At 39.1% G+C, this 22,047-nt stretch overlaps 1 protein-coding gene across 1 annotated transcript in view; it reads left to right on the top strand.

Annotated features, from left to right (window-relative positions):
- LOC124794927 (sideroflexin-2) overlaps positions 1-22,047 on the top strand; it is a 155,372-nt gene that overhangs the window by 85,355 nt on the left and 47,970 nt on the right. Inside the window, exon 5 of the mRNA XM_047258635.1 lies at positions 14,151-14,276. Within this exon, the coding sequence (XP_047114591.1) occupies positions 14,151-14,276 (126 nt within the window). The remainder of the gene's footprint in view (positions 1-14,150; positions 14,277-22,047) is intronic.

Here is a 22,047-nt window from a genome sequence, read left to right on the forward strand (position 1 = left end):
AACTTTAATTCCCTTTCTAAATTTCTCCTTGGTTCCTTTATTGCTTGCTCAGTGCATAGGCTGAATACCGTCAGGGATAGCCTATGATCCTGTCTCAGTCCAGTCTCAAATGTTGCTTCCATTTCAAGTTCTTAGTTAGTTAGTTAATTCCATGTTCCATGGAACATTTGCACAATAAATCACAATGATGTGGAATGTGTCATTTTACATATACAACAAGAATTAATTTGTAAATATGGCATCATGCTGACCATTCATCAGGTGCTTTTTGTTTGTTTTGTTTTTTAATATAAAAATGTGATTATTAATTCATACCCACCACCTTTTACACATTACAATAATAGAAATTCGTGTACAGAATAGAAAGTGTAATCAAGGAGCAAGTTTTTCAATTTTTTTCCAAGTTTTACTTTGCTGTCTGTCAGAAATTTCATATCGCTGGGTAAGTGATCAAAAATTTTGGTTGCAGTATTGTGCACCGCCTTTTGTACTAAGGACACCTTAATATGGAGTAATGAATGTCATTTTCTCTTCTAGTATTGTAATTCTGTACATAATTGTTCCTTTTGAACTGCAGTGGATTATTTACAACAAACTTTATGAGGGAATAAATATAGTCTTGAAGCAGTAGTGCAAATGCCTAACTCCTCAAACAGATATCTACTCAATGATTGTGGATGAGTATGATATATTATTCTTACAGCGTGGTTTTAGGTGATGAACACTTTCTTTCTTAAACTTTGGAACTGCTGCCTGGTTTCTGTACTAGTTGCAGATAATATTTCATTACATATATTTTATCTCTGCTGCCATAATAATTTCAAAGAGGGTGTTCCAGATGGCATCAAGAAAATCTTTCTCTAAATCTACAAACACTAGAAATGTTTGTTTGATTTTCTTCAGTCAATCTTCTGATATACGTCGTAAGGTCATTAATGCCTAGTGTGTTCCTATATTTCTCTCGCACTGATTTTCCTCGTGGTCAACTTCCATCAGTCATTCCAGTCTTCTATAAATAAATTGTGTTAGCATTTTGTAACTATGCTGTATTGAAATGACAGTTTGGTAATATTCACATCTGTCAGTATCTGCCATCTTTGGAATTGGTGTTATTGCATACTTCTTTGAGTTTGGGATATTTAACCTGTCTCATGTAATCTTGCATACCATGTGGAACAGTTTCATCATTTCTAGTTCTCCTAAGGATCTCAATAATTCTGAGCATATGTTGTCTACTCCAGATGCCTTGTTTTGATGCAAGTGTTTCAGTATCCTGTCGTATTCTTCTTACAGTATCGTATCTTCCATCTCTACTTTATGTGCTTGCTTTTCTATAATATTGTTTTCAAATTCATTTCCCGTGCATAGCCCTTCTAAATATTCCTTTCACCTTTCTGCCTTCCCTTTGTTCAGTACTGGTTTACCACCCAAGCTCTTAATACTCATACAGGTGTTTCTTTTTTCTGTAAAAGTTTATTTAATGTTCCTTAAGGCAGCATATATATTTTCCATAGTCATGCAGACTTCTACAGCCTTGCATTTATCCTCTAGCTATTATTTCTGTGCTGTTCCGCAAATCCAGTCAGGCTTATTTTTTAGAAATCTGTATGATTTTGTCTTATCCTGTATACATCTTTGATTTTTCTTTATTTGTATGATGTATGTAGATGAAGGGAGACCAAGCGATGAATACACTAGGGAGATTCAGAAGGATGTAGGTTGTGGTAGGTACTGGGAGATGAAGAAGCTTGCACAGGATAGAGTAGCATGGAGAGCTGCACCAACCAGTCTCAGGACTGAAGACCACAACAACAACAACAACAACAACAACATGTGGATGAAGTAATGAGGAAACAAAAATAAGAAAAGTATGTAATCCGTCAGTGGCAGATTTCACTGCTAAGAAACAGTACCATTTCCTGCCATTGGACATACTCATGTTTGTTTCAGAATTTGATCTGAATGGGTGAGAGATGTAACAGAACCCTGTATTCCCAGTAACTTTCCATTGTCTTTTTCTAAAGCAAACAAATATCAAAGGTCCCTTGCTCATCAGCACTGATGCCTACTTTCTTGTTGGCTAGTGGAATGCCTTAAACAATTTCAACCACAAAAATTCTGAAAGATTTACATGAAAGGTCACCTGATGAAGCATAATGGGAAGGTACTCAAGTCTGATTCGTGTTAAAAATTTCGTGATGTTTCATTGTGGCTACTTTACACATCTCATTGTGAATACCAATTTTCTCATGTATAATGGTCTGTTCCCAGAACTGTAGTGTTGCCAGTAAACACGTTATAATGTTTGAATATTTATATACTGATTAGAAGTGTCGCAACTCCCTTGGTTTTCATTCTAAACATATGAACCATATCATTAATGGTGTCTATGACCTCTTGCTGCTAGTGTTAACAGTATTTCATATTCAGCAAAGCTATAGTTAGTTACCATTAATCAAAAGACATAGTACACAGTTTTGGCTTAGTGTTTGGATATATTTGAGCAGACAAGTCCTTCAAATTCACCAAATGCAACTTTTCGTGGAAAATTTCATGTTCATGCTAATCTGTAATCTGGAAATCCCTAGATTGTATAATACATAAGATAAAGTAACACCAATCAGTCACCTACAGCTCACTAATGTTTGATACTTTGAAACATGCAACAGAGAAAGTATTCACATTAGTTTTCAAGCTCTTGCTCCTTCACTAGCAAAAGTACACACACACACACACACACACACACAGCAGCAGCAGCAGCAGCAGACACAGCATTGCTGACCAATACGTGTGTGTGTGTGTGTGTGTGTGTGTGTGTGTGTGTGTGTGTGCGCGCGTGCGTGTGCACGCTTTTGGTAGAGAAAGAGCAAGAGCTTGAAAGCCAGTGTGAATGCAGTGAAGGGAGGAGGGTGGTTAGGAACTGACAAGTCATAGAAAGATAGCAAGAAAGAGAACACCATTTGATAGTTTTATTATTAACACTAAAAACAGGTACCTACCACTGCCAGAGTTAAGTTGAGAAGAGCCTCAGATAGGAGCAAGAAATGTGCAGCACACTTCAACTGAAATCAGGAAGTCTAAGGATCTGCAAAATTTTAGGGAGAATAAAGTGTTACTGCTAGGTAGTAGCCATGGGCAAGACATAGGCCCACAGTTTCAGGAAATCTTAATGGCAGTGTACCAGACCACTAGCATTTTCAAGCCAAATGCAGGGCTAGTGAAGTGATAGAAGACTTAGGATATTCACATAATGAATTTTCAGAAGAAGACCTTGTAATGTGTGGGGCAAAAAACAGTTTGGACAGGGATGGGGCATATGACACAGGTGGTGACGTGGACAAGATAGCTTCCCTAACATGTGACACCACTGTGTACTTTATTGAGACATTCTGGCATCATGATTGGCCATGGCTTAATGAAGATTTGAGATGAGTTAATGTGGGGTTAGAGATGGTGCTGATGGCAGCTGACTTTGTGCATGTTGCTCTGGTACCAATCGGGACTATTAAGAGATGGGACTTCACCAGGGATGGCCTACACTTAAACAGGACTGAGAAGCTATGATTGATGCAGCTGATTCTGGTGCAGCTGATTCATGAAAGTATATGGGGTGAATCTCAGGCTATGTACAGTCAAATACCTGTTGTCATGGGTAGGACAAGCAGGTCCTTTTTCTTTAGGATAAATCCCCTGCCTAAAGAGTATCCCCAGCAGTCTAAAAAATTCTGAAATAATCACTCACACGATAGATTCTGAAACATCAAATGACACATACACTACATGTCACAAAGGAAAAAAAACTATTGGAAAAAGCAGTACAGGACATTTCACATACTTAACAGTCCTTCATTAGACCATGCAATCAATAATAAATACAGCAGTTTGAAGTTGAAATCCAGTTTCTGAACTGCATAGTACTTTGTGCCATTGAGCACTGGTGTAGAGAGACAGAAATAAAACATATAATATTATCACTGTATGAATTGGTAAACTCTTGCTGTAGGTCTACTTCAAAGGGTGGAAGCTAATACATTTATATCACAAAGGAACACAGTTTAAATCAAGACATGAAATTCGTGCAGTAAGTATAGACAAACACTTAAGAGTATCAGCTATTGAATTAATGGGGCTTGACTTCACCGAGAAATTAATAATTTTCTACGATCTATTCATCAGTCAGTGGTAGTGTGTACACTTTTTCCGGTAAATAAATGAAGTTCTAGATAAAGTCTCAAGTGCAAAAGTGAACTTAATTTTGAGTGAAGGCACGAACGTAAACACAAATATGATGAATGACAGTGGTAACACCCTCATAAACATTCTTCAGAATTTTAGAGGAGGAGGAGGAGGAGGAGATTAGTGTTTAATGTCCTGTCAACAACAAGGTCATTAGAGACGGAGGACAAGCTTGGATTAGGGAAGGATGGGGAATGAAATTGGCCACGCCCTTTCAAAGTAACCATCCCAGTATTTGCTTGAAGCAATTTAGGAAAATCACAGAAAACCTAAATCGGGATGACCGGACTCTGGTTTGAACTGTCATACTTCCGAATGCGACTCCATTGTGCTCATCACTGTGTAACCTCGCTCGGTTAGAGTTCTGGCGTGTCCCTGTGGCATGTCAGGCATAGAAAAAATACCTAACTGCAGGCCCAAAAAAGACAGTTATCGTAAATCAAAATACAAATTTGTTCAAGAGATCTAGAAAATCAAACTTGCTTTACAATTACAGAGAAACTAAAGTAAGTGTAAACATTATTTAAATTAAACTTTGAAAAGACATTTCCAAATGTACCCAAACCAGTAGCAAAAGAATAATAGTAGGTATTAAGAAGTCCTCATTAAAAACAGTCATTGTGATTCAGGGTTCTTAAATTTCTATCATACGTACAAAATTATTTATAGGAAGATGCTGGCTGCAGAAAAAAGGTCAGTTAATAACAAAATAATATACACTGTAGATAATAAAACCAAATCAGTGCGAGCAGTCAGTAAAAAGGATACAGGGAGAGACAAACTGAGAGAGAGAGAGAGAGAGAGAGAGAGAGAGAGAGAGAGAGAGAGAGAGAGAACAAACAAAAGATATATACATGTGTGTGTGTGTGTATGTGTGTGTGTGATATACATTACTGTTGCAATTAATGTTTGTAAGAAAAGCTTTTAAATACCACTATGGTACAGCACACGGTGGAGTTGTAATAATATAAAATAGCATTAATTATTGACTCTAACACAACTACTACAGGAAACTTGCTGTTATGAGTGGATAGAAACCAAAATGTAACACACAGTGGGAAAATAAAATAACTAATAATGTATTTGAATGAATAGCATGAAATGTGGAAAACCAACACAGAAATAAAATAAATAATAATGTATTTGAACGAATAGCATTAAATGTGGTAAACCGACACAGAAATGAAATAAATAATAATGTATTTGAATGAATAGCATGAAATGTGGGAAACCAACACAAAAATCCCCCCCAAAAAAAAGGGCAAGCCAGTACACAAATAACAAATTTTGACAAAAAAGTGGCAGATAAATATTGGGATTGATAACTAGAACTGACCTGTATACATTAATTCTTGTTGCCAATTCCAATATTAGGTACTTTCCCGCATCAGTTCATAAAGCAATCACAAGTGCAAAAATTCTATTACATTTCAGTGCAGGCACCTGCTGCAATAACGATCTAAATAATGAACTGTGCAGTGCTTGAAATCAGTAACTAGAATTAATATATATAGGTCAATTCTAGTTACCGATTCCAATATTAACACACCTGTTGGAGAAATGAACTGAATAATGAAGGATGAAATTGTTGGAATTGATAACTAGAATTGACCCATATAGCTTAATTCTAGTTATCGATTCCGATATTTGTTACTTTTTGTAAATTTTTGTTACTTCTGTACTGACTTTTCTTTTAGGATTTCTGTGTCTGTTTGTCCACATTCCATGCTACTGTTATTTTTATGTTTCATATATTTTATTACTTATTTCACTTGCCCATTATTGTTGTGGCAGCATTACATCCCTTTCTTGGTAAAAGGAGGATCACTGCCCCCTGATGCACTGGGAGTTAGTATGTGCTGTACACTTGTAATGCTTACATGTGTTATGTATATTTGCTTACTAATAAAAGTGTGGAAATCATATCTCTATACTGTGTCACTATTCTGCTTTCACACTGCCGGTACCCCACTTCCCACAGTCGTGACCCTGAATTTCCACATCACACATCACCCTGTAATTTTGCTGATAAGTCTAAAATCTGCTGCACCAGTTACACCATCGAGAATGCTGCTGTTAAAAATGGTGAAATATTACCGTTTCTTTGGCAATGTCAACTACATCTCTCAACAAGTGCTCTTGAATTCCATGAACATACTGTGTGCAAAATCTCTAAATATTTGCCAAGATCTGGACAATACTACTGTGCCAAATGACAGAGCAACAATGCCTTCATTGTTTGCCATATCTTTGAACAATCCTCGCATTGTTGCCAATGCCAAGCAGCGAACTGCACCACAACGAGTGTCGAATTTACTGAGTGACTTCACAATAAACATTCCAGATTTGACACCAAGTGAAGCTATTCCTGGTATTTCAGACAAAAATGCAGCAGATTGTCACAATAAATACAAAGGCCTCACGCCTTCGTAACAGGCATTAATCTATGTGCTTTCGACTTTCGAACAAGACAAAACATTGCGTGTTCCATTGCTAGTGATTATGAGCCTTGTGACACTCGCATTAATGACCTGAAGCATATGAACGCCTCCCACAGTGTTGTTTTGGCTGAACAACAATGCCCCATAACATACCACCCCATTGTTAAGTTTTGCCATCCATCTGCCAGTGGACTGCAGGATCAAAGCATACATCGCCTCAGTAATTGTGCATTCCGATTTTCCAGGTCCTTCTTCGACCATTGAGACTAAACGCAAGTTACACTAGACAGACTATGACATCACTCATATCCCACCCACGCCAGGCATCACAGTTGACTCACTTCCGGTCCAACACCATGCTGTGAATTTGCATCACCCACACCCAGCACCAAAACCAACTATGGACTTCAAGAATGCATTTTTCACAACCTCGCCTCTTCAAGGTCAGATACCAGTGATGTCACACCCACGTCGTCCATGCTGCAAATGATAGCATGTCCCCATGAATTCCGTGAGACACAGACAGTGCCCTCCTTCTTTATGGTGCCAGGGCCTCATGAGCTCTGTCACGTACATTTTCCACCGTTTCAGACATCTGACATTGGGAAAGTCATACCTACTGCATCAGCCCCGGAACTTCAGTCACATGAACGGCCGTTGTTCGAACAGCTCTACGCAGATCGCTGTGTGACGCCAAAGCCACCCGCAGCACAACGTGACTCACTTCATAACGCACCTGCCTACATTGAGCTACATTTCCTGCCTGTCTTGCGCACTGATGCTCCCGTGCCTCCTGCACTGTGCCACTCCCACCTCACGATGGTGACTAACAATAAAACCACTGATGGCCATCATACCATCCACCACCATCTGAAATAAGCATTGTTCCACGTGGATTCTCCCACAATGCTGTTTGCTGTCAGTGAGTGTCTGATGTCAACCAGTGACGTCATTGGGGACGACAAGAAGTTTGCTGCCTTCTTAACCACCTTGGAGACAGTGCAAACCTTATTAGCGACTTGCTTTTGGATATTCCGGCTCCTCACAAATACAAAACTGCCACGACACTGTTGCCACAACTACTAACATGTGCACCTGACCAGCAGTAAATCTCGCCATCAATGAGAGTACTTTGGGCAATGCCATGCCATCTTCACCCTGGTACCGCCTGCGAGTTCTAATTACCCCAACGCTCTGTCTGATTGCATGCTATGGGCACTGTGGCTCCTAAAACTGCCAGAGAACATCCGTACAGTGATGCTTGCACATGAGGAGGCGTCACTGGAGTTTAACTTTGACTCACTGACAAATTGCAGGCATTGTCACAACAGCGCATATTAATCAACAACCAACAGTGCTAAGCTGCAGTTGATGCCCAGTATGCCTGCACACCAAAACCGATTTTGCACGATCCCGGTTGAGCTGCCCCAACATTCCACACAGCCACCGGCTGCCCACCGATGGCTGGACCAACCTGAATCGGACCATGCCCTCTGCCTCTACCACCCCAAGCACCTTTCATGGTTCCAGCAGACAACAATCAGCTACTGCGACAGGCGAGGTTGATGGAACTCCAACTGGGCACTGCCATGGCTCTGTGTATAAATAAAAGTCACACTGACCAAGTGCATCACCTGCTTCCACACCCAACACACAACAACACTTCTGCTGGTTTCACACCAGATTTGGGCAGGATGCACAGCACTACAGACAACCCTGCGCTTATCCAAACTCCAATGGTGACTTGGTGTAGGCACACTAGGCCACTCTTCCTTAATAAGATGTCTCTCCACATGACAACAAAACAACACCGGCGCAGTGTTTCAACGGGCAGACAGTTCCTGACTATTCGTCCATGACAGGCACCTGCAGACTTATTTCCTCGATGATACCGGGGCCAATGTGAGCACTCTGCCACCTGCTCTCGTGCCTGTTACATTGTCACCATCGCCGCTGCTACTGGGCGTGACCAGTGTCACTGTAATCACAGTTGCTGGAACTGCACAAATTGTTCTCGCCCTCAGCACAGATACTCAAATACATTGGACATTCCTAGTGACAGAAACAGTTGAACCAGTCCTGGGAGCCGATTTCCTCCGGCACTACAAACTACTACCAGATTTTAATTGCGCCCTCATACTACTGTGGGAAGACCAGCAGCCGATCCATCGTGTGTTCACCGATTCATTACCTGCTAGTAGTGTAACACCTTTAGTCATGCTGCAACTGCTCAACACAGCACTTGACCTGATGGTCCAAAGCAAAGCACTTTTCAACCAGCTATTTCTAAAGGCAGCCGAGTACTCGCTAATACATCAGGACAATAAGGTCACGTGCCTCAAAAACAAACAACTATAGAGACGAATATTGCATCACTACAAGCAGCTCAACAGCATCTCAAGAACCTACGTCATCTCGACACTGGTTGCTACCGAGGTTCCACTACTACGGACACTTCTCAGGTCAGTGAAGCATCGAGTGTGCTGCTGAGACAGTGCCATGTGACGGTAACTGTGACCGTGAATCATGTCACACCCCACATCCTGGACTCACTTCATGCTCCCCTGTTAGACCACATACAATCTGCATCGCAGTACAGTCCATCACATTACAACCACACGAGGTCCCCCAGTCCGTCACTGCCCCTGCTGTCTAGCTCTCCACAAACTTAAAGTGGCTAAAGCTGTGGTGGAGAACTTTTGGTGGGGTGGCACAGTCAGGGCATCAGACAGTGCTTGAGCCACCTCAATTTAACTAATTCCTAAAGAGAATGGTACTTGGTGCCTAATCAGTGACTACCACTACTTCAACACCTGTAGAATCATTGACAGCTAGCCCATTCTGAGCTTGCATAGGTTTTCCCACGTCTTGGCTGGGGCAAAAATTTTCAGCATCATTGACTGCAAAACAGCATACCGCAAATTCTGTTGGCATTGAAGACGTGCCGAAAACTGTGATAATCATGCCATTCAGTATCTTTGAGTGCCTGTACATGTGGTATGGACTAAAAATGTGGCACAGACATGGTGAAGATTTATTGATAGCACATTGTCCAGTTTGATTTGTGGTGGCATAACATCTCTGACTTGGTAAAACGATCATTGCTGTCCCATGAGGCAGTGGGAGTTAGTATTCTCTATATGCTCACAACACTTACATGTGTTATATATGTGTACATACTAAAAAAATGTGGAAATGATATTTCTATGCTGTGTCACTATTCTGCTATCACAATTCCGGTACCCCTTTTCCCACATTTTGTTGCATTGCAGTTTCTCCCTGCCCAAGACTCCCACTTTACTGCATTTGTCCCATTAGATTCAATAATTATTATTAAAGAAATAATGATATTTCACATCATTAAGATTTCACCATGCACCATGCGCTGTACTACAGTGGTTTTATAAATTTCAGTGCTTTTCTTACTCACATAAATTACAATAATAATTTCTTTGAGACATGTATATTTCCCTTTTTCTGTTCTTATTTATTTTCATTGCCTTCAGTTCCTTTGGGTGTAATTCATGGCTAAGTAATTAATCACATGAACCGTGATTGTATGATACATTTGTTTATTTACGAGTTGATTTCAAAGAGTGCCTATATGTACGATCTTTGCCTTATCTATGACGTGATTGCACAAATCTGACCGGTGGTATCAGACAATAGAATTGACCCACTTAAATTGATGCGAGTGAAATGATGAGTGACAACATCCTTATTGTTCCTTGTCAAAAATATTTTGGAAGTAACATTCATCTTACAAGACTTCCTGCAAACCAGTGGCATTTCTGGTTGCTATATTTCTGCCACTAACCACTTGTGTCAGCTGTTACTCACATCGAACATTAACAAAAGTTTATACTAGTCTCTGCAATAATCGATATTGTGTTTGACATCAAAAATGACGTCAAATTTGCAGGAAGTGTTGTGAAAAGAGTGTTACTCCAATATGATTCTCACTGAGAAAATAAGAGAAGTCACAGAGAAAGAAAATGAAATTCTTGAGGAAGTTTACTGTCGGTCAGTATGCTATAAAATGGTTTAAACATATAGAAAACAAGTGGCATGAATTTCTGTTTGAAGGTGGAAAATGAAACTGTTATATTAAATGTATATGGCACCTCTATAGACTGTGTAACACAAAGTTTCTAGGAATGAGTATTGCTTCTTACTGGAATTATTATATTCTCCTTGAAGAATGAGGGTATTTTGCCTGTCTCATACATCTTGTTCACCAGATGGAAGAGTTTTGTTGTGGCTGGCTCTCCCAAAGCTATCATAGTTCTAACGGAATATTGTCTATTCCCGGGGCCTTGTTTCAACATAGGTCTTTCAGCAATCTGTGGCATTCTTCATGCAGTATCCCATCTCCCATCTTACCTTCATCTACATCTTTTTCATTTCCATAATATTGCCCTCAAGTACATCACCATTGTATGGACCCTCTATATACTCCTTCCACCTTTCTGATTTGCCTTCTTCACTTATGACTGGTTTTCCATCTGAGCTCTTGATATTCATACATGTGATTCTCTTTTCTCCAAAGGTCTCTTTAACTTTCCTGTAGGCGGCATCTGTCTTACCCCTAGTGATATGTGCTTCTACACCCTTACATTTGTCCTCTAACCATCCCTGTGCAGATATTTTGCACTTCTTGTTGATCTCATTTTTGAGACATTTGTATCCCTTTTCACCTGCTTCATTTACTGCGTTTTTATATTTTCTCCTTTCATCAATTAAATACAATGTCTCTTGTTTTGCCCAAGGATTTTTGCTCGGCCTCGTCTTTTTACCTACATGATCCTCTGCTGCCTTCACTATTTCATCTCTGAGATATACCCATTCTTCTTCTGCTGTATTCCTTTCCCCTGTTTTGTCAATTGTTCCCTAATTAATGCTCACTCTGAAACTCTCTACAACCTCTGGTTGTTTCATTTTATCCAGGTCCCATGTCCTTAAATTCCTACCTTTTTGCAGTCTTCAGTTTTAATCTACAGTCCATAACCAATCAACTGTAGTCAGAGTCCATATCAACAATCAGCTGTACACATCATAAATGACATTAATATAATGGAAGGAAACATTCCACGTGGGAAAAATTATATATAAATACAAAGATGAGGTGACTTACCGAACAAAAACGCTGGCAGGTCGATAGACACACAAACAAACACAAACATAAACATACACATGTGTATGTTTGTGTTTGTTTGTGTGTCTATCGACCTGCCAGCGTTTTTGTTCGGTAAGTCACCTCATCTTTGTATTTATATATCATAAATGACATTGATATTTACTGCATAAACAGCTTTGCCCATGATACTGGAACAGGAGTTAGAGTGAACATATGTTTATTAAAAAAGAATAATTATAAAACTCAAAACATCATTTTCTATCAAGAAATAAAACTGTATAATTAATTGCCTAAGGAGATTACAGAGGTTAGTAAAACAAACTTACTTAAAAAGGCAGTTAAAAATACCTATTAAACAATACATTATAAACACTGGAGGATTATTTAGGTAACACAGAGTAGGGATTTGGTAAAAAATCTAACACATGTAAATAATAATAACAATAATAAAACATATATTATTTCACATAACATTTCCACACTATGTTTTTTCTCCTTTTTTCTGCTAAATATTACTGCCAACTCTATGCAGTGTATATAATACTGACACCTTACCATTTCTGAGCTCAACATCTCACTTGTTATAGAGGGATGCTGACTAAGTTTTTCAGGCTAACAATTGAAAAGTTGTGGTAGACAAAATGGAAACCAGGTATCATCACAATGGTCCTAACATCATGTGATAAGGTGTGTTGTGTTGGTTATGAAACAATTTGCAGTGACTGGAAGTGAGAAACGAATGAGCAATGTAGCACTATCATTTTACCTTATTAAATGACTTCTTTATAAAATGGTCTTGTACATTAGATATAAAAACTGAATGAGGTAGCACTGCTTTAAACAGACTAGCTTTATGTTCGGGAGGGTGGTGGCTCCAATCTTCATCTGAACATCTTGATTTAGGTTTTCTGTGGTTTTCTTAAATTACTTCAGGGATGGCTCGTATTAGAAGACTGCAACTGATTACCTGTCCCATCTTTGTCAAGCTAGACCTGTAAGTATGTAAATGGGTATATATATGAATAATGTTGTTTTCATATTTCTTAAACTGCAATTCTGAGATGTTTCCAATATCCTTGTAAAAGTGATCTATGGATGAATAAAGCTGCTGCTGCTGCTGCTACTACTACTACACATTCAGATGGGTAGCTGGAAGTCACATTGAGCATTCATTGGTGTATTTGGAAAATTTGAGCACATACCAAATGGCCAGTACACACAGTTGCCAGGAATAATTAAATTCCAAAACTCCAGTTGTAATATGTCTAGGATAAAAATGTAACTGGTCATGAATTTCACAGTCCTGCTGACACTTGATTCATAAGTAAACAGTGATCTTATCCAGTCAACTATGGATCACAAAGTGCATGAGTTTGATTCCTTGTATCCGAGAGAGGTGGCAGAAATAACTGCCTCTTGTCTCCCTATGGCATGCAAGGGGACTAATGCATGAGACTTCATGGGATTTTGAAACAGTGACATATATGTTGTTTCTTATAGTTACTCTCATTGGAGATTTTGTTAGAAGCTTTGATTCACTTGTAACAACCTTCATCTTCCACTGCCCCCTTCTTTTTCGATTCATTCTGTGTGTCTGCCCTCTGAATATTTGCTTTTATCTTCTTCCTGCTCAGGCTCCATGCTCTCCCTTACTTCCACCTGTTTACTAACCTTATCCCGCACTACCCATTTTCTTACTCTTTCTCACCTGAACTCCTCTTCACACACTTCTTTACTTACCTGTGTCCCCTATCTTACTTCCCTCCTTTACTGCTTTTCTCTCTGCTCTTTCAGTTACTAGCATTGAAGCATAAGCTAGCCTCTCCTTTTGTGCTCATCCCACCCACTCTTTCTTCTCTATAATTGATTTGATCATATTTTGCTTATATATATTTTATTCTATGCTGTTTAGTTCATGATACAATTCTGTTTCCTGCCACTTTTGATACTGAATTAGTCTAACGTTTGCCTATTTATAACATTTAATGTAACCAACACACAGATTACTTCATCCTCACTTTCCATCCTCCGTGTATTGGCTAAACAGCCCTACGCTGTCGAAAGACAAATAAAAAATAAAAATTCCTCCATGTGTCCTGTTAACCCCCTTGATGTGGCTTCCTATCTTCCCTAATGTCTTCCTCTGCTCTTGACGTGCTTACATTGTATATTTCTATCAACTTAAGTTTTAGCTGTGTTTCATGAAGGTGAGTACCAATCGGCTTTTTTTTATTATTTATTTATATGAAGTTAAGATTCTTGTGTTTCATTTTCACTGATTAAAATGAATACAATAAAGTTAAGTTGTGTACTGAAACACAATCTTTTACCCCCAGCGGTACGTGCCTTTTGCTGCTGTTGCTGCAGCAAATTGTGTTAACATTCCTCTAATGCGGCAGAATGAACTGATTCATGGTATAGATGTCTATGATGAAAATGGGAACAAAATTGCCAAGTCAAAGGTAAGCCTCTCCAGCTGATGTAGTATAATTTATGAATTTTAAATAATTAATATAATATCTATATAATTATAATAGAAGGAAACATTCCACGTGGGAAAAATTATATATAAAAAAACAAAGATGAGGTGACTTACCAAACGAAAGCGCTGGCAGGTCGTTAGACACACAAACAAACACAAACATACACACAAAATTCAAGCTTTCGCAACAAACTGTTGCCTCATCAGGAAAGAGGGAAGGAGAGGGGAAGACGAAAGGAAGTGGGTTTTAAGGGAGAGGGTAAGGAGTCATTCCAATCCCGGGAGCAGAAAGACTTACCTTAGGGGGAAAAAAGGACAGGTATACACTCGCACACACGCACATATCCATCCACACATACAGACACAAGCAGACATATTTAAATATGTCTGCTTGTGTTTGTATGTGTGGATGGATATGTGCGTGTGTGCGAGTGTATACCTGTCCTTTTTTCCCCGTAAGGTAAGTCTTTCTGCTTCCGGGATTGGAATGACTCCTTACCCTCTCCCTTAAAACCCACTTCCTTTCGTCTTCCCCTCTCCTTCCCTCTTTCCTGATGAGGCAACAGTTTGTTGCGAAAGCTTGAATTTTGTGTGTATGTTTGTGTTTGTTTGTGTGTCTATCGACCTGCCAGCGCTTTCGTTCGGTAAGTCACTTCATCTTTGTTTTTATATATAATATAATATCTATATATAATAGTTTTTGGATATTTCTACAGAAAGAAAAGCCCTTTTCTTCTAGTGAGCTGTATATTGATGAAGTTAAAAAATGTATTTAAATCAAGTTCTCATACTTCTAAGTAGAAACTGTTAATGTGAATTTGGTGTTTTACTTATTTGTTCATAATTTTATATCATCACCCTTCTTCCTCAGATTTTATCTATCACTTGAGTATTTTCTACATCTACATCTGCACCCCAGAAGACATGTTACAGAGTGGTAAAAAAATCGTTCAGATCCCACGATTGTTTCCCCATATTCCTGTTTCGTACATTGAGCCTACAACACCATTTCAATCATTTCGCAACATTATATGGGAGAAAGTGGCAAAAAGGGACAGTGAAATGAAAATGAGGCAGAACATGTAACAAGCTTAGCACAGATGTTGGTAATGTAGATAGGAGTTGTGTATAGAAGTGGCCTCTGTTGGGAATCTGGAAGGAACAGTGCAGACTTTCACTTCTGTGCCATTTGTTTATTAGACATGCTTGATGTGAGGTCAACAAGTCGTGCATGCATCCAGTTTCACTACGGAGGCCAGGAAAGAGAAACAGCAAAGTATAGTTTGATTTTTTACTGCAGAAGGGTTGTTGGGAAGTGAAATTTGTGCCCAAATGCCTGCTGTGTATGGTGAACACACGCCACATGCACATGATGCTGCCATCAGAAATGACCGATGGCAGACAGTGGGAGACATTCAGACTGTGTTGGGCATTATTCATGGTACCACTCATGTCGTCATGACAGAGCATCTGAAGGCCTGGAAAATCTGTGTGGAGTGGGTTTCCCACAGCCTGATGGAGGAGCAGAAGTTGAAGAGAATGTCTGCACAATTGCAGCACCTGGGATGGTATCACAATATTAAGAATATTATGCCCTGTCTTGTATTGTTGTGGGAGATCGAACATAATTTTGAGCCTTAGGGAAAGCATCAGAGCCAACAGTGGAACCACATGGATTCACCCCAACCAAAAATATCCAAAGCCTTGCACACCAGCTCCAGTAAAGTCACAATGAGCTTTTTCTTTTACTGCAATAGCCCACTGCTCATTGACTTTTTGGAAAATGGCACCACAATTAATGCACAGCAGTACATGGACATTTTGCAGAAATTGATGTGTGCCATCAAGTTCAAAAGCCCAGGCATGTTGATGTACAGCATCATTCTGTTGTAGGGTAGTGCCTGCTCACATATTGCCAAAGTGCTGGATAAGTTTCACTCGGAAGCCTTTACACCTCCTTCTTGCAGTCCTGGTCCCTTCCCATGCAATGTCCGTATTTTTAGGCCCCTCAAGAAAGATAGCCATGTATGTCAATTTGATACGGATGAAGAAGTGCTTGCGTGGGTACAATCATGGTTCCTTGGGCAATCACAATCAATTTTCCATGAGGCACCGATTGTATTGTCTCACAGTGGGATAAATTTATTACAGCAGGGTTGTCACAAGATGGGGAAATCAGGAAATTTCAAACGTGTCAGGGAAATCAGTCAGGGAAATTTGAAAAAACATTGGAAAAATTTCATTTTTGTCTCAGTAGATGAAATGGTTTGTTTACTGAGATGTTATGCATCATTGCAGGCTGGACACAGCTGAGTATGTACGCCGTTTCCCTATTCCTTCATTCTTACTGCTTCTCCCTTTCTTACCATTCCCCTCAGCTTGCAGTCAGTGCTGCCACCACATTTTTTCACTAGCCTAGCAGCTGTTGATGAAAGACAGGGAGGCGTAAGGAGTGGTTTGTTCAGATCTGATTCTCAGAGATTGTTGACGAAGTGGCCGGAGAGAGTGGTCATATGTGCATGAGTTGTGTCTGAGTGATTGTGTGAATGTGTGTATGCTCTCGTTTCCTGACAAAGGCTATGGCCGAAAATTTAGTTGTGAGAGTGTGATTGTCTTTTGTACGTTCCTGTCTGTAGCTATCATCTTTACAGTGAGTTGTTACCTAAGCTCATTAGTATTGATTCTCAGAGTATTTGTGCAAGTTATCTGTTGCATGGATTGATCACCACAGTCTCATTCCATCAACATGGTGTCTGTGATACATGGATAGCTGGCGACACGAGTGGACTTTCACGACAGGCCAAAACCGCAGGCCATTTCTTCGGGTATCTCTAGCAGATCAGGCCTGCCGATCTGAAACCCCACGGTTCCCACTAATGTGCAAGCCCTGCCGATCGGATCTAGTCTCACCGAACTGCCTACAGGTTGGATCTGTTCTCGTGTGGCATAATGCGGTGGATTTTCATGGTTTATTCGAGGACCCAGGACTGTGGTGCTCCTCGGCAGACCAGAGGCCTTGGGTGAAGGAATTGGAACTGTGTCACCACAAGTACAGTGTACAGGGCGGCATTTTATAGACATTTTATTTACTCTGGTACATTTTTGCACTTCAAAAATAATTTAAATAGAAAGTATTAACGATAAGAAAAAAATAGTGGCAGTCGTCGGTGGTTTGTACACTATGTACTTGTAAACTTCTCGAAAGAAAAATCGACAATCCCTGTAAAATAATAGACATAACAAAGTGACTAGTAACTGACAGTAATGAACATAATAGAACCAACATTTTATTGGTGGTCACCTATAGTGTTGGTTTGCACAACTCTTCCCGGCCTTACCTACTTCTCTCAAGAGGCCCACTTTTTTCTGGTGTTATTTTGGAAATCAGGTATTTTAAATCTGTCTTGCAACTCCAAAGAATTATGTATTTTTGTCACCAAACTTTTTTTGTTTTACCAAAATAAAATAACAACTGTGGTCTTGATGAAACACATTTACCGTTTGGCTTGCTTTCTCCATCTAAAAACAGTACATTACAAAAGATGTTGATGTTAGTACTTAAGGTATTTGCTCATTCAGGGGAGATACACAGAAGTCCTTACATTTTTTTGTCAACTTATGTCTTGACTTACCCTTGAGATCCCAAAATTTGTCAGGGAAAAATGCTAAAACTTGTCTGGAAAACAGGGAAATATCAGGAAATTTCACCTGGGGAAACTGGAAGCAACGCTGAACAATTATGGCGATTACTTTTGAAATTATAAACAGTTTATTTCCTTTTTTCCAGCTGCCTCATTTTCATTTGACTGTCGTTTATAATACGTTGTTTGCAGTATGTGTCCTCGATATTTTAACAGTAAATCTCTGAATTGTAAATGATCAATGAGTAGGCATATTTAAATTTGTAATGTGAATATAAAATGACTCATTCCACATCTTTACAATTTATCGTGCAAATGATCCCTGGAACATGAAACTAACTAACTGGAGTTCAAAGATTATCATCTGACATTGCTCTCTGTAAATGAACCCAGGACTAAAAATGTCGTGCTGTTCTTTTGATTTTGATCTTGTCTATCTTCTGTATAGATCCTATCATTTAAGCATCCCAGATTGAAAAACAGGTCAAAAGAGGGTTTTGCAGGATACCTCTTTTGTGAATTAAATAGATTTTCTTTTAATTTTCTTTTGTGAACAATTTACATTTCATTATTCTTCAGGTAAATATCATTCTGCCACATGCCCTTACTACAACTAATTTCAAGTTGTTCTTCTTTAAATTGCTCCACATGCATGTAACGATTTTTCTGTTTTCAGTGAATGATTGACAGTTGTCTTACTGAACCACAGTGAGTCTTTTTCAACTGTCAGCTCCTGCATCAAGGATCTATTTTCTGAGGTTCTTCCTGCATATTGTTCCAGTTTTCACACTGCAATTGTTGCCTATTACCAATTAATGTCTGTATTGAACAAAGTACAGTACAGTTACAATCAACTCCTTACAAAGTGGATACTTAACTTGTCCTCAGCAACTGAATAACAAGTTCAGCCAGCTCATACATGAAACACAGTACAAGTCCACTGACAAATTCATTGTAGTAGATCTGCCAGTAAGAGTAGTTGCACTGCACATACAATACTGCAAGTCTGTGCCACAGTGCTGCTTCTTGTGTTGCCTTCAGCCGTCCTAGTGGCAACCAGATTGGTCCATGTAACCACTGCCCTGGGAAAGTGGCTATGAGTGGCACCACTCAGGGAATAACACTTCAAATGCCCTCATTGCATATATGACTGGCTGCTGGCTGGTCATCACAGTGCAAATGACGTTTACAGCAGATGCGTTGATGAGTAGTTCTCAAAAAGCATCTGTGTATGTGAGAAAAGTGAGTTTTCTGGTTGTCTTACTGTAAAAAATACTGTCTGTAAACAGTGCAAAGAGACGTCAAATCCTAGAGTTAGTCTTTTTTGGCAGAGGGTCTCCTTCTTCTTAAAAGAAATTAAAATTGGATTTGCAGACTTTCTTCTCTGTGCAATAATTCTCATTCAATTCTGAGGAAACTAAGTGGCACACAAAATTCATTTTTTCTTATCATTTAGTTCCACTTTACAGCTTGATGATGAAGCATCTATTTTCTCAATATTTGTCATGTGATACTTGGAAATTAAGTAAAATTATTTCACAAATTTTGAAGCATTCGGTGAAAAATGTGGTCACTGGCTACTTTACATTCGGTTCTTTTTAGGTGATACATTGCTGTGCACTAAATGTAGCTAAAATATCAAAATTGTTTTTAAAGCAGGAACGTAAGCCGTATCTTACTACAATATCGAGAAAACAGAAATTGCACGATTTTATTGGAGGGCATGGTGCTAAGCGTACCTCACACAAGTAGCCTGTTGCTCAGTGTTCAACGTAGCATCAGTCAAGCATAGTTTGTGAAAGTAGACACACATTTCTCAAAATAAGTGATAATGTTGTATTTACTGCTGGAAGAAAGTGATTAAGAAGAAGAAATTCTGCTCCATCAGTTATAGAATGGAAAAGTTGGAACATACCATCTTTTAGACAAGTCTTGACAATGGATTCTTTGTGACGCTTATCAGTTATGATTTATTAAGTGACTAGAAAAAGTTCTGTGAGTTCTTCAAGTTGAATGTTTCTCAGTTTAACTGTGTCCTAGATCTGGTGAAAGAATATCTCATGAATGTTTCATCAAAGGTACATTAGTATATAGTGACACATGACAAAAATTAGCTATTACACTAAGTTAAGTAAAGCCTAACTAGTTTGAAGGCTATAGTGGATTATTTAACCTTTGTTCTGTTGTGGTATAATGAAAACCAGTAACGATGAACCAAAATTTGTTACCGTATCAGATTCTGAATAATCAGTTGTACTTAATTGCATAAAATCCACATTTTGTGGTTATAAATGCATGTCAGTATTAATAGTTGGGGATGCTGAACATACTGATTGTTCATTACAATTTTCCAGGTGGAAAACCCAATACAATGACATAATTTTTGCTTTTTGATTAAGTCTGGTCTCACATTTTTGACAGAGATTGCTATACTTATGAAAAATAAATCGACATTACCATTAGGCGTCTGTTTAAAATTCTTAATAATATTTTCTCTTTCAATGTGCCAAGTTTCACTTCATTTCTGCTGTTTTCTGGTAGATGGGAGAGAATCATCTGTATCTTCGTTCTCTGTCAAAGGGAGCTCCACTGTAGTGGTTTTATCATCATCATCATCATCTTCCTTCGTACTGACACCAGAATGCTGAATGTTCAGTATATGCCTGTGAACTCAAATTAAATTAACAATTCATTTGCTAATGAAGGTAACTGCAATTTCATGGTAAAGAGTCAAACAAAAAAGGGTAGAAACAATGGTGAACTGTAATTTACTCTTTTTTTTTGGTCCATTCTTTGGTGGCCATTGCTTGCATTAAAGTGAAGTGGAAATCATGTTGCTTTTCCATTTTTTATTTATTTCTGATAGGTATCTTTAGTGTCCCCCCACCCCCCCCCATGAACCATAGACCTTGCCATTGGTGGGGAGGCTTGCGTGCCTCAACGATACAGATAGCCGTACCGTAGGTGCAACCACAACGGAGGGATATCTGTTGAGAGGCCAGACAAACGTGTGGTTCCTGAAGAGGGGCAGCAGCCTTTTCAGTAGTTGCAGGGGCAACAGCCTGGATGATTGACTGATCTGGCCTTGTAACATTAACCAAAACGGCCTTGCTGTGCTGGTACTGCGAACGGCTGAAAGCAAGGGGAAACTACAGCCGTAATTTTTCCCGAGGGCATGCAGCTATACTGTATGGTTAAATGATGATGGCGTCTTCTTGGGTAAAATATTCCGGAGGTAAAATAGTCCCCCATTCGGATCTCCGGGCGGGGACTACTCAAGAGGACGTCGTTATCAGGAGAAAGAAAACTGGCATTCTACGGATCAGAGCGTGGAATGTTAGATCCCTTAATTGGGCAGGTAGGTTAGAAAATTTAAAAAGGGAAATGGGTAGGTTAAAATTAGATATGGTGCGAATTAGTGAAGTTCGGTGGCAGGAGGAACAAGACTTCTGGTCAGGTGAATACAGGGTTATAAATACAAAATCAAATAGGGGCAATGCAGGAGTAGGTTTAATAATGAATAAAAAAATAGGAGTGTGGATAAACTACTACAAACAGCATAGTGAACGTATTATAGTGGCCAAGATAGACACGAAGCCCACGCCTACCACAGTAGTACAAGTTTATATGCCAACTAGCTCTGCAGATGATGAAGAAATTGAAGAAAGGTATGATGAAATAAAAGAAATTATTCAGGTAGTGAAGGGAGGCGAAAATTTAATAGTCATGGGTGACTGGAATTCGACAGTAGGAAAAGGGAGAGAAGGAAACATAGTAGGTGAATATGGATTGGGGCTAAGAAATGAAAGAGGAAGCCGTCTGTTAGAATTTTGCACAGAGCACAACTTAATCACAGCTAACACTTGGTTCAAGAATCATAAAAGAAGGTTGTATACATGGAAGAAGCCTGGAGATACTGACAGGTTTCAGATAGATTATATAATGGTAAGACAGAGATTTAGGAACCAGGTTTTAAATTGTAGGACATTTCCAGGGGCAGATGTGGACTCTGACCACAATCTATTGGTTATGAACTGTAGATTAAAACTGAAGGAATTGCAAAAAGGTGGGAATTTAATGAGATGGGACCTGGATAAACTGAAAGAACCA

Source organism: Schistocerca piceifrons, chromosome 4, assembly GCF_021461385.2.
Source record: "Schistocerca piceifrons isolate TAMUIC-IGC-003096 chromosome 4, iqSchPice1.1, whole genome shotgun sequence".
In the NCBI taxonomy this organism is placed as follows: domain Eukaryota; kingdom Metazoa; phylum Arthropoda; class Insecta; order Orthoptera; family Acrididae; genus Schistocerca; species Schistocerca piceifrons.